Source organism: Canis lupus, chromosome 21 (assembly GCF_048164855.1).
Source record: "Canis lupus baileyi chromosome 21, mCanLup2.hap1, whole genome shotgun sequence".
Classification (NCBI taxonomy): Eukaryota; Metazoa; Chordata; class Mammalia; order Carnivora; family Canidae; genus Canis; species Canis lupus.
The window spans coordinates 17,991,417-18,005,720 of NC_132858.1; the positions used below are offsets into that span (position 1 = coordinate 17,991,417).

Consider the following 14,304-nt stretch of genomic DNA (forward strand, 5'->3'; position numbering starts at 1 on the left):
AGAAAGACAAAATAATATAATTAAGTTCAATTATATTATATTCAATTATAAAAAATGGAAATGGGTTAAATTTGTCTATTAAAAGAGAGAAGCAATCAGATAGATAAAACTAAAATGCAGCTCTATGCTTCCTATAAAACACCAAGTGTACACACACACACACACACATACACAGGCCAAAAATGAAAGAACGGAAAAAGACATGTAATATAAATACTAACAAAAAAGTGTAGCAAATTAACCTAAGACAAGGTACATCTTGGGGCGCCTGCGTTGCTCAGCCTATTAAGCTCCAACTCTTGATTTCAGCTCAGGTCATAATTTCAGGGTCGTGGGATCGAGTCCCACATGAGGCTCTGTGCTCATCGGGGAGTCTGCTTGAGATTCTCTCTCTCTCTTTACCTCTCCGCCAACTACGTGTGCACACACACTCTCTCTCTCAAACAAATAAACCTTAAAAAAAAAAGAACAAAGTAGATCTTATGGCAAAAGCATTAATGGGGATAAAGAGAGTAACCACAAAATACTAAATGTAACCACACACAATTATGAAATTGCATGCTTCTGATGTAATCTCTTATGTTATAATATAATAATAAATAGAGTGAACATTGAAGAATTATAGGAAGAAAGTCAAAAAGCCACAGCAGGGAACTGACACAACTCATAAATCAAGCAGACACAAATTAGGAAGGATATAGTGGCTCTGGATAATAAAATTAGCAAGTGTGATCTAATATATATGTGTATGTATCTAAAAACTTTGTCCACAACAAGTACATGAATAGCCTTTTCAGGTATGGATAGAATCTTTGTAAAATTTGATCATGAGGTCAAAAAGGCAATTTCAACAACTTAAAATGATTTTAAAAATAAATTTATTTATTTATTTATTTATTTATTTGAGACACACACAGAGAGAGAGAGAGAGGCAGAGACACAGGCAGAGGGAGAAGCAGGCTCCATGCAGGGAGCCTGATGTGGGACTTGATCTTGGAGGATCATGCCCTGGGCCGAAGGCAGGCGCTTATCCCTAAGCCACTGAGGGATCCCCAACAACTTTAAATAATTGATATCATACTGACCACAATACATCACCACATAATTAAATTAGAAATAATTTAAATGATAAATTAACACCCCTATCCTCTCCCTCTTTCCACTAATTGTGAAACTTAAGGACGCATTTATAAAGAACTCTAAATAAAGATAAATAAATGCCATAATAAAAAATTACAACTAAACAATAATAAATGTACTAAGACAAAAAATTGTGTGATGTAGCTAAAGTGGTGTTCAGAGGAAAATATGTGGCCTAATTGCATTTATTATAAACAAGAAAAATGAATATACATGAGTAGTATTCAACTAGAAGAACAGTAAACTACATATGAAGGTAGAAGGAAGGAAATAATAAATATGGAAGAAATAAATGAAATTGGAAATTGGGACACAAAGCTAAAAGCTTGTCCTCTGAAAAAAGAAGAAAAGGGAAATAATGAAAGAGATAATCTCCAGTAGGACTCATCAAGAAATAAAGGGAAAGCATGTAAGTAAGTAATATTAAGAAAAAAAGCTTGATTGACACCCAAGAGGTTGTTAACTAGTTCGAATGTCCTTCTGGTTATATGACCGAAATGACATCAGGTAACGGGGAAGGATGTGCTCAATATGGAAGCAAACTAAAATTGGATGTCTATTTCACAGCTTACACAAAGATCCAGTCCACTTGCATTACAGACTGAAGTGTAAAAAGCAAAATCTAAATATTTTTAGAATATATTTTAGTTAAGGTACAAAAGCACAAACCATACCAGGAAAACCTAAAGATGCTGCATACACAGAGTTAAACCCTGGGAAAACACTGTATAAGAAAGTAGACATATTTGGAAAATACACAGAATTCCTATAAATCATTTAAAACAATAACCTGCTCAATAGAAACATGAAGAAATAAGATGCACAGCGGAGGAAGGCCATATGACCAATCTGCATTTGACCTGGGGCACCCGGGTAGCTCAGTCGGTTAAACATCTGACTCTCGATTTCTGCTCAGGTCATGATCTCAGGGTCCTGGGTTGGAGCCCTTTGTCAGGCTCTGTGCTTAAGAGGGGAATCTGCTTGGATTTTCTCCCTCTGCACCTCCCCCACACAGCTCTTGGGTGCTCTGCCTCCAAAATAAATATATAAAAAATATGCATTTGACCTGATGCCTAATCCTTAGACAGTCACAACTTTAAGAGGCCATACTGACCTCGTGCTGGCCTTCTATGAGGCACGGCTGGTGGGAATATGGTTGGGACGACCTCTTTAGGGAGCAATTTGATATTATTTGGTGAAGTGGGAAATGCTCATTTAGGTGTACATCCTAGAAAAGCAGTTCTTAAACTTCAGAGTGTCTCAGAATCACCTGGAGGGCTCATGAAAGCACACCTTGCTGGGCCCCACTTCCAGAGTTTCTAATGCAGCTGGTCTGGGGCCAGGGCTGAGGCTTTGCATTCTGACATGGTCCTGGTGATGTTATTGCTGCCGGTGGGATCACACTTTGAGAACCACTCACTCCCCTAGAAGCCTTTGGCAGTGGTGCACAATGCGATATGTATAAAAATGTTCGTTGTTAGGAATAGCAAAAAGAAGAAACAGTTTAAATGTTCCCCAGCAAGAAAATGAATAAGGAATTTTTTTTAACACAACAGAATATACACAGAAGTTAAAATGAATGAACTAGAGATGCGAGTATAACAAAAAATATTGAAAACACTATTCTAGGGACAGCGTTTGAGCGCCTGCCTTTGGTCCAGGGCCTGTCCTGGAGTCCCGGGATCGAGTCCCACATAGGGCTTCCTGCATGGAGCCTGCTTCTCTCTCTGCCTGTGTCTCTGCCTCTCTCTCTCTCTGTGTCTCTCATGAATAAATAAATAAAATCTTAAAAAAAACACTATTCTATGAAAAAAGCCAAATACAAAGTGATATGTGGAGCTTGATACCATCTAGATACATTTTAAAGGCATGCAAAACAAAACAATATTTATGGATAACAAATGGTATAAATCATGCCTGAGTGAGAGAATACCCAATTTATGATATTCATTAATTGTGAGGAGGGGGTGAAGGTAATGGGACAGACATGGATAAACGGAGAGCCTCAACTGTACCTGCATTGTTTTTATCTATCGATCTATCGATTTACCTACCTATCATGTATCTATCATTAATTGTATTTTTTTTTTTAAAAAGCTTAATAAATGTTGCTCTCCTAGCTTAGGCTGCTGTAACAGAATGCCATTTACTGGGTGGTTTATAAACAGTAGAGATTTATTTCTCAAGGTTCTAGGGGCTAGAATTCTGAGGTCAGGGAGCCAGCACGAATGGGTTCCAGTAAGAATTCTCTTTTGGGTTGCAGACTGCCAAATTCTGGTATCTTCCAGTGGTGGAAAGAGGGCGAGAGAGCTCTCTGGAGTCCTTTTTATAAGGGCACTTATCCCATTCATAGGGGTTTCATCCTTATAACCATATTCCCAAAGACCTCTCCTAATACCATCACAATGGGCATTAGGATTTAACATGTGAATTGGGGGAGATGCAAACATTCAGCCTATAATAAATGTCAAAAATTGTCAAGCTGGTTAGTGGGTATAAAGTTATTATGTTTCTTCTTGTGTATATAGTGGAATTATTTCATGATCGAAATGCATTAAAAAGAACACCTGCAAGAATACCAGGCCAGACTTTGTGTCTGGATGTTTTTAAGGCTGAAAATTGATCCTCTTTTCTGGGATAAAGACTGTATACAATTTTGTATACTTCATCACGATGCTATGTAAAAGTACAAGCAGTGCTTTCACATCCCTTCTCGGAGGAATGGTGAAGCCCCTCAGCTTTTCCCTCTGGTCTGGGTTCCTGTTCCTTCATCAGAACCCTGAACCTGCTCATCCTCCTCTCTGTCCTGATTTCTGGGCTGGGATATTTGATTCTTTGAGCAAGAGGAAAATAAAAGGAATCTGATCATCCAAAGCCTCTTTTATTGCCCTCACAGAGGAGAATCCTGCCTTTAATTGCTCAATTTTGGACTTCTATGGTGTAAAACTGGGACATACTGCAGGGCTGGATTGGTTTACACTGTAAAAGCAGAGAATTGCTGGCAGAAGACAAAATGTTCCCAAGGGAGAGATGGGAGGAGGAGAAACATGGGAACCAGCGGGGCTGGAGTTTGACAGCAGAGGTTTGGCCTCTTGTCTCCTCAGCCTTCCAGGTAGTTCTTTTCTCCCAAATGCCCTCGGCCTGCTGGCACGGTGGTCTTCCCAGATGCTTTGGATTGGCCTCAGAGGTCAGCGCCTGAGAGGACTTTTTTTTCCTTTGCATTTTTGAGGAGGAAGAGTCTCTGTCAGATTGGATCAAATTGGGTCAGAGCTGGAAATTTTCCATGGAGCAGGGACACAGGTATGACACTGTTCAATGTCCTTCCTGCCTTGAGCGGCCCAAAGTTCTAGAGCATAACTGCCTCGTGTCCACTGTTAGGTGAGGGAGCTCTTCAGTCTCGTTACGTCGTTTGTCTCTAACCACATCCTTGTCAGGTGGTATTATCTTCCCAACTCTATTAATGAGAAAACAGGCTTGAAGGGCAATCCATCCATCCATGTGGATTCAAATTCATGTCTATGATGTTTCATATGGAGCTACACCGCACTGGGTTCCAGGGGGATGCAAATAAATGTAAGACATGGCCCTGCCATCAAGGAGCTTTGTCATTTATTTGGGGGCACAAGCTATCTGCCCCTGAAGCATTTAGGCTGATGCAGTTGTATGACACAAAGAAGAACAATCCTGCATGTGTAGGATACATTAAGGGCCAGTCGTCTGCAGGGTGCTGTTAGCTTTGGCTCAGCTGCCTCCCACCATCAGAAGAGGATCACACCGCTGGTGTTCCTTTTGCTTTATAGTGAAATGATGTCATAGTTCCTTTTTGGAGAGAAAGATTACTCAGCCTGCAGATAATCATCAAGTGCTCTGAAGGAAGTTCTTTGGAAGGAAGGCAATTTGGCATCGTGAACATTCTAGAGAGAAGTGAGGCTTCGTCACTGCACTTATTGGACCATGAGCTCCTTAAGGAGTGAGGCTGGGTGTTTCACATCTGCATGGCACAGAGCCCGGCTCGGGGCAGCTAGGAAGCAAGGTCCATTGTTGTCATTGTAGATTTTCCCCAAGTGGGGATAAAGGGCAGGTGGGTGGGTGGGGAATAGCTGACCCTTTCTCGAGAAGGAAGGCTTCATTGCATCCTTGATAAATGTGGAAGTCTCAAGATTTCATTTCCCTCTATACTGGACCTTGGCAAAGAGTCTAGCTGGGGTGAAATCCTCCTTGGATGGCCCCTCATCCTCCAGGGTGCTTGTCCAGCTCATCTACAAACTTGCGACTTCCCTGGAGCTTCCGCACACCTCCTGGGGCAGGGTTTTCCATGATTTATTTTCTTCTCTCCTTTGCTGTCTGAGTGCTTCAAACCTCTGTGGAGACAGGATCCCATGGGAGACCCCTGGGATGTAGGAGGCACATACAGGGGGTAGGAGTCATTTTATAGCCAGTGACATCTCTCGTTTCTTCCTTTTCTGGTTTAGCTGCTAATGGATCTCTGCTCTTGCCCATAGGTTCAGATAAGCTGTGACCCTTGAATGTGGGGGTCTCTGTCCCACAATGAGGGCCCTCCCCTGCATTTGCCACCAGCCTCATGGTTCTGAGTGCATTGGCCCTTTGTCTTCCCCCCAGGGGAGAGAAGGGAAAGTAGCAGGGTGCAGGTGAGTGGCTCTTGAGAGGCACCTGGAGAGAAGCTCTTTAGCTTGTGGTTTACACCAAAGCTGGAAACTCGAAGCTCAGACTCGGAGAGCATGCAGAAGGTGTGCTGGTAAGACTGTCATCTCCCAGAGAGGCACCGAGTCTAGAGGAAGGATCTTTTTTTTCCTTTTTTTCTTTTATTTTGAGAGAGAAGGAGAGCATGAGAGGCAGGGAGAGGCGGAGGGAGAGGGAGAGAGAGAATCTTCAGCAGACTCCACACTCAGCACAGAGCCCAATGGGGGGCTCCACTCTCACGACCCTGAGATCCTGACCTGAGCTGAAATCAAGAGTCGGATGCTCAACCCACTGAGCCCCCCGGGCACCCCTACAGTAAGGACTCCTGACTTCAGTATAGCCCAATCCTTTCTTTAGACTTGTCCCACTTTGCCATCTCATTTCTTCTTTTGAAAGTTCTTCGACAGAGTCACTGAGGTTTTCAATATCAACCCATTTTCCAATAGAAGAGATGGAGGCACACAGAATTCCCTAAGGTCACACAGAGTAGGGGTGCCAAGAGACTTTTGGGGTTTTTAAGTTCCCCTTCTTGTCCATCTGCCCCTTCAAGTCACCTCACATTAACTGACAATCTAAACAGCATCAGTTTGCTTGTTAATCAGCTGCGGCTTCGAGGGCGTCCCCAGGTCCCCCCGAGACTGCCATCCCCTAGGCTTTGCGTTTCCTGAAACTCAGCGGTAATCACGCAATCCGTGAGCAACGGAAGCCAGATAATAAGGTCTTCCTGGAGAGAACCGTTAGTGTTCAAAGAGCCTGCACATCCATTATCTCACTGGTGCACATGACGTCCTGGGAGACTGGAAAGGCAGGTATCATCCCATTTAAAGATTATGAGCTACTCAGTACCGAAGTTACCAGAATGATGTGAGAAGCTCTCAGTTAATTGCCCGGGTTTGGTGTTAGGAAGGCTAACCCCTGGGGAGGTGGCATAGTGGAAAGACGCTGGGCTGTGGGGTCAGATGGGGCTGCAGTCCCTTCTGGACTCTGCGGCCCACCAGCTGCTTGGAGCGAGGCTTCAGGTGGCCCGACATGCTGGGTCCCTTTCTTCCCCTCACAGCTACCTGGCACCAGAGGTCATCCATCGAGGGCTTCGTGGAGCAGAGTTTGAGACGAACTGACATAGGACAGTTTGTCAGGAAGTTTAAAGATAAGTTCAGTAGCTAAGAAAAGGAAATTATATGTAGGATCAATTCCATTCGCTGTGTCCACAGGCCGGTGGTCCACATATGCAGGCCTCATCCTCACAGGCATCTCGGGTCTTGGGCTGGTGGGCAGGAGGGCTGCGTGGACATCCACACCCACCCCGGAGTGCGCTTCCTTTGGGAAGTACTGTGAGCTTCTTTGCTTTCTTGTTGCCCTGAGACCAGTGGCTGAAGGTGGAAAGGAAACAGCACTCCGGCTCAGCAGGACGCTCAGAGCATGTACTCATTCCTTTCTTACATCATAATTTATTGCATGTAGATGACATCCTAGTGACGCCTTTCGGCACTGGCAACATAGTCGTGGACAAAGGCACGGTCTTCAAGGAGCTGTGTGTGCGTGCGTGCGTATGTGTGTGTGGTGTTATAGCCAAACAAATAAATGTCTAACAGATGATAGCGAGGCTGTGACAAAAATGTCAAGCAAGGCAAGCAGGAGGTCAGAACAGGCTGCCTGCGAAAATGGCCCTATGCTGAGAATTGAAGGAATTGAAGGAAGTGCCGGAGGAAGCCACACAGGCAGAAGGAACAAAGGCAATAAAGAGCCAGGCCCTGAACGCCACTTCATGGTGTTTCCTTCCAGCTTTATTTTTTAATTTTATTTTTTTAAAAAAAGATTTTATTTATTTGAGAGGGAGAGAGTGAGAGAGAGCAGGGGGACTGGGAAGGGGAGCAGCCAAGGCAGAGGGAGAAGCTGACTCCCTGCTGTGCAGGGAGCCGGATGGGATGCGGGGCTCCATCCCGGGATCGTGGGACCATGACCTGAGCTGAAGGCAGACACTCAACCCCTCAGCCGACTGGGCCACCCAGGCGCACCTCCTTCCATCTCTAGACCTGCCCTGCAGATCTGTGCATCGTGGCTCCATGTGAAGATGGGAAAGCCAGAGGCTCAGCAAGGTGAAGTGACTTTCCCAAACTAGAGCTGATCCCCGATGGTGCCCAAGGGGGGCCCCACTCCTCTGATGGCAGAGGTGGTGCTGGCAATCCTGGCCTGTCCCCACTGCCTCCTCACCTGGGGATGGTGGCTGGTTTCCAAAATTTTTGTCTGTGTGCTAGTGAGTTCTTTTTGCAGTTCCTTTCACAGCCAGGACAGGTGTCCCAGAGGCTGGATGCAGACAGTGGGGAGACGGGGAGCTGGCCGTGGAGCTGCCCAAACAGCTGCAGGAGTGCAGGCTGAATTCCCCTGCATGAGCCCTCAACATGGTTTCTCTGTGTTTGTCAGGGAAAACCTTAGCCAAGGGAGCACCTTCTTTTGAGGATGTCCAATGAGGCCTGTGTGACCTCTGTATTCAGTCACATTCAGCCCAATGTGTGACCCTTGTGACCATCCCCTTCCCTGTCGGCCACCCTTGGCTGAGTTCTCTCAACCTGGAGAGGAAGCCAGGATCAATAGGCCAGGAGCCTTGCTGGGGCCCCCCATGTCCCAGAGCCTGCGGCGCCTTCCTCCAGCGGGGCCTTTGAGCGCAGGGGAGTTGACCTCACAGGTGGGGCGGGGGCCTGGATGCAGGGGAGGGCCTTGGCACCCCTACTCTGTGTGACCTTAGGGGAATTCTGTGTGCCTCCATTTCTTCAACTGGAAAATGGGTTGATATTTAAAACCTCAGTGACTCTGTCAAAGAACTTTCGAAAGGCAATTGGCAGAGTGAGGTGGCGAGGCCCGAGGAGGGAGCACTGGCTCTTGCATCAGGCTGGCAGGGGTTTGCATCCCATCTCTGTCATGTCCTAGTTCTTTGATCTGATGCAAGTTATTTGCTGTCTCTGAGCTTGTTTTTCCAACTGCATGAAACCCGGGACCCTTGGTGTGGGGATGAAATGAGATGATCTAAGCCCAGCAGAATGTGGCCCTCAGGAGGAGCTTGGTAAACATCCTCTGCTCCCTCCTCTGAGAGAGGCTCCTCTCCTACCAACACAGGATTTGAGTGCTCTGAGAGGACACTCGGCTCCTCCTGAAACTTTCCCAGAAGGCTCTCTTCATTTAACCCATCCCTGGCGTGTTAATGTGATTCTACGAGCAGCAGTCCATTCAGTTGGGTTGGATGTTGACCTCTATCTAGGTTTTTTTTCATCGCATTTCGGTTAGGAGGTAGTGGACTTGGGGTATGAAGACAAGTCATCTGATGCCTGAATGGGGTCCTACCCTCTCTACCATTTGTCTCTGCGGGGACCCCAAATCTCTCCCACAGATTCATCTTTCACACCTCTCCTCGCTGGCCCACCCCATTCTCCTCTGCTGAGCCTGGATTATTAGGATTATTATCTGTCTGTCAAGGATTATCTTGTCCCTCACTGTGATGTGGTTGGGAAATTCTTTCTTGAGCTCACCTATCCCATCTTCCTTCTGGGCCAGACTAACTGTCCCTGCTCTGTTCTCTCAGATACATGAAAAGGGACTCATCACGTTGCTGTGATAGCACCTGGATACTTCTCCGTCTCCCCTGAAAGACTCTGAGCCCTTCAAGGGCAGGGTTCACAAACTCTTATAGGTTTCAAACACAGCAAATGTTATAAAGTCAGGTCAGGCTTCTACGGCATGTATGTGCAGAAAGTGCCTGTTAGGAAGGGCATCCAGCAAGGGTAAGCACTGCTTCTAAGCTGCTACATCATTAGTGAGGTTCACATGCAGGGGTTGTGTCCTGAAATGTCCCAGAGCCAAGCAGAAGCATGAAGCATCTGGGGTTGCAATGCAGTAATTTGGCCAGGAAGCCCGTGTTTATAGACCGTTTGCTGTGGGGATGGGAGAACGGACTTAGGGATGGGGCAGATGCATGCAGGAATCTGAGGACTTTGACCTTTTCCTGACCATGTATCTCTACATGCTTTCATTGCCGGGAAATCATGGAATGTTGAAGTCAGAGGAACTTCCTTAATTACATTTCTTAGGGGAAGGAGCAAGAGTTTGAGATCTTTTTAGCCTGAATTCAAATCCCAGTTTAGGCATTTGTGAGTGCAGGCAAAGCTTAATACCTTTTCCTCCAGAGGGTCGGAGATAGTGACTAATTCCCCCAAGATCACAGAACCAGGATGTCACTGTGTCAGTTATATATCGCAGCTATTCAAGCCACTCCCAAACTTAATGGCTTAAAGTCACAACAATCCTTTATTTAACTCATAAACCTGGAATGTGGGGGAGGGCCCAGCAGGAAAGGCTGTCTGCCGGGCCAGCCCAGTTTAGGGCTGAGGATCTATTTCCTCAGGACCTGGCTCAGTCACCTGGCTGGCACATTGGTGCTGGCTGTCAGTGGGAGTTCAGCCAGGGCTGAGAGCGGGGGAACTTAATTTCTGCCCACCTGGGCTTCTTGCAGGCTCCTTGGGCTTCCTCACACTATGGTGGCTGCATTCCAAGAAGCAGAGAGAGTGAAATCAGTTTCTTAAGACCTGGGCTTGGAAACTGGCACAACATCACTTCTGTCTTACTCTGTTGTCAAGCAGTCACCAAGCCCAGGTTCAAGTGGCCATGGGCCCCACTTTTTAATGAGAAGATTGTCAAAGAATTTGGGGCTTAAAAACTTCTGTATAGTGGAGACATTATATTCTTTCATTTAATCTAAAATAACATAGGGATTTATCTTATTTCTCTTATTTTTATTCACTTCTTGTTCATCTTATTCACCTTTTTTTATTTAGAAATTACTATTATTTAAAAAATTTTAAATTCCAATGTAGATAGCATGCAGTGTTATATTAGTTTCAGGTGTCCAATATCATGACTCAACAGTTCTATACATTACTCAGTGCTCATCATGATGGGTTCGCTCCGAATCCCCGTTATCTATTTCAGCCACCTTTCCCCCAGTACTCTGGTAACCACTGCTATTTGTAGTTAAGAATCTATTTCTTGGTTTGTCTCTCTTCCCCCCCTTTGTTAATTTGCTTTGTTTCTTAAATTCCACATATGAGTGAAATCATATGGTCTTTGTCTCTGACTGACTTATTTCACTTAGCATTATACTCTTTAGATCCATCTGTGTTGTTGCAAATGGCAAGATTTCATCCTTTCTGATGGCTGAGTAATATCCCATTGCCTATATAGACCACATCTTCGTTATCCATTCATCTGTCCATAGACACTTGGGTTGTTTCTGCAGTTTGGCTATTGTAGATGATCCCACAATAAATATTGGGGTGCATGTATCCCTTTGATTTAGTGTTTCTGTTTTCTGTAGGTAAATGCTCAGTAGTGGAATTATTGGATTGTGGGGTAGTTCTATTTTTAATTTTTTGAAGAATCTCCATACTTTTTTCCACAGTGGCTGCACCACTTTGCACTCTCAAAACCTTTTTATTATCTGCTTTTAGAAGAGGAATTTGTAGTGATTTGCCCATGGTCACATATCTCAAGTTGATGTTGGAACTTGGAGTCAAACACAATCCTGTTGATTCTGTCTCTCTTTTTTAAAGAGTTTATTTAGTTATGAGAGACACACATACAGGCAGAGAGAGGAGTAGGCTCCCTTCAAGGAGCCTGATGAGGACTCGATCTCAGGACCCTGGGATCATGACTTGAGCCAAAGGCAGAAGTTCAACCACTGAGCCACCCAGGTGCCCCTGATTCTGTCTGTCTGTCTCTCTTTTTAAAGATTTTATTTATTTATTCATGACACACACACACACACACACACACACACACACACACACAGAGGCAGAGACACAGGCAGAGGGAGAAGCAGGCTCCATGCAGGGAGCCCGACGTGGGACTCGATCCTGGGATTCCCGGATCATGCCCTGGGCTGAAGGCAGGCGCTAAACCTCTGAACCACCCAGGGATTCCCCATCCCCCCAATTCTGTCTCTTAATAGCTCTGTTCACTCTCCATGCCTATGGCCTATGGCTATCATCACCCCATGCTACACCTGCAAAACATTCTTACCTGGCTTTCTGTCTCCCATCTTAATCCTCTCCATGGCTGTGTTGGCACAGCAAACTTGGTCCTTATGAAGGGCAGAAAGCTTAGCTTGCTCCTCTTCTTAAGCTCCTCAAGGCTGTCTGTTGTTCTCATACTGAAGTTCAGCTCTGTCCTTTCCTTTCACTTGGCTCTTTGCTCTTCATGATGTCCTTGCCTGTTCCTCAGCCTCAACAGGAGCCTTCTTCCCTACATTCTCTACTCCAGGAGAAGTCAACATTTAAATTTTTCTCTACCATATATTGACCTAAACATGATGCTAAATGCATTAAAGGGATTATCTACTTAAGAATTTCACTAGTTGGGGCACCTGGGTGGCTCAGTGGTTGGGCGTCTGCCTTTGGGTCAGGGAGTGATCCTGGGGTCCTGGGATCGAGTCCCACATCAGGCTCCCTGCATGGAACCTGCTTCTTCCTTTTCCTATGTCTCTGCCTCTCTCTGGTCTCTCATGAATAAATAAATAAAACCTTTAAAAAAATTTTCACTGGTCTATTAGTTAAATTCTTTTGTATTTAAAGCCAGGTTGGGGTGCCTGGGTGGCTCAGCAGTTTGGTGCCTGCCTTTGGCCCAGAGCGTGATCCTGGAGTCCTGGGATCGAGTCCCATGTCGAGCTCCTTGCATGGAGCTTGCTTCTCCTCCCTCTGCCTATGTCTCTGCCTCTCTCTGTGTCTCTCATGAATAAATAAATAAAATCTAAAAAAAAAAAAAAAGCCAGGTAGGTAGGCTTGATCAGAAAGCCAAGCTTTTAACTTCCATGGTAACCTGTATCTACTTAAAGTTTTCCAAATGCATGGTGTTCTCTCTGGTCTCTGAGATGTTAGACTTGCTGGGCTCTCTTCTCTTTTATCTCAGTTGCTTATCCTTATCTTCCAGGTTCCAGTTGAGACAACACTTCCTTTAGGAAGTGTTCTCTGATTCCTCCAGACTAGGGAAGCTTCCCTGCTATATCCTCCCATGATACCTCCATCCATATCCAGCACTTGAAATTTTGTACTGAAGTTGTCTGTTTTCTGGAGCTCCTCACGGACTGCATATTCTTCGAGGGCAGGAAAAGTGTCTTGACTTTGTTTTCCTCTTCCAAAATGAAAGATGTCTCTGTGCACCATCCTTACTGATTCTCTTTGAATTGTCTTCATCTATGAGGCTATGAGTGTCCTGACTCTTGCTCACACCCATGCAGCCATATGCCCAAAACTGGACCCATGTAACAGAGTTTGTCATGGTGGGCTTTGCTGGGGTGCATGAAGCACGCCTTCTCTTCTTTACAGTCTTTCTCACCATGTACCTGTTCACCTTGGTGGAGAACTTGGCCATCATCTTGGTGGTGGCTTTGAACCATCGGCTACACAGACCCATGTATTTCTTCCTGACACACTTGTCCTGCCTTGAAATTTGGTACACTTCAGTGACGGTGCCTAAGATGCTGGCTGGTTTTATTGGGGTAGATGGGGGCAAGAATATCTCCTACACTGGCTGTCTATCCCAACTCTTCATCTTTACCTTCCTGGGGGCAACTGAGTGTTTTCTACTGGCTGCCATGGCCTATGACCGCTATGTGGCCATTTGTATGCCTCTTCGATATGGGGCCTTGGTGTCGTGGGGCACCTGCATCCGTCTGGCAGCTGCTTGTTGGCTGGTGGGCCTCCTCACACCTGTTTTGCCTATCTACCTCATGTCCCAGCTGACATTTTGTGGTCCCAATGTCATCGACCACTTCTTCTGTGATGTCTCACCACTGCTAGCCTTGTCCTGCTCAGATGTCACCCTGAAGGAGACCACAGACTTCCTAGTCTCTCTGATGGTGCTCCTGGTCTCCTCTACAGTCATTTCTGTGTCCTATGGCAACATCGTCTGGACGTTGCTGCACATCCGTTCGGCTGCTGAGCGCAGAAAGGCTTTCTCCACTTGTGCAGCTCACCTGACAGTGGTGAGCCTCTTCTATGGCACTCTTTTCTTTATGTATGTCCGGACCAAAGTGGCCTCCTCCATCAACTTCAACAAGGTAGTGTCTGTCTTCTACTCCATTGTCACACCAATGCTCAACCCCCTCATCTACAGTCTTCGGAACAAGGAGGTGAAGGGAGCTCTGGGCCGAGCCTTTTCCCTCAGGTCTTGGAAAGGTCAGTGAGGAGGCAGGTGGGGCCCTAGTTTTCTTGTCTGGATTTTCAGAAGGAAAGTGGTGAGGACTATGGGACAGAGCAGTAACCTAGCTAGTCAGGAGTTATGGATTACGTGTTAGTTAAAGTAAATTGTTAATCTGTTATCACAAGAGACACTTAACTCTAATGCAGCTTAAAGACAGATTTCCTCTTTTTTGCATGAGTTCAAGGGGAGTGTTCCAGGTTGGTAAGTGGCTCTGTTCAA

General features: G+C 45.6%; 1 protein-coding gene across 1 annotated transcript; it reads left to right on the forward strand.

Annotated features, from left to right (window-relative positions):
- Positions 1-13,114: 13,114 nt before the first annotated feature.
- OR6Q1 (olfactory receptor family 6 subfamily Q member 1) lies at positions 13,115-14,068 on the forward strand. Its single transcript, XM_072791965.1, has one exon. The coding sequence runs from the start codon at positions 13,115-13,117 to the stop codon at positions 14,066-14,068; it is 954 nt and encodes a 317-aa protein (XP_072648066.1).
- The last annotated feature ends 236 nt before the right edge of the window (positions 14,069-14,304 follow it).

Bases quoted from the DNA above. Each gene is read 5' to 3' on its own strand.
- OR6Q1 (XM_072791965.1), top strand. From the start codon at position 13,115: ATGCAGCCATATGCCCAAAACTGGACCCATGTAACAGAGTTTGTCATG.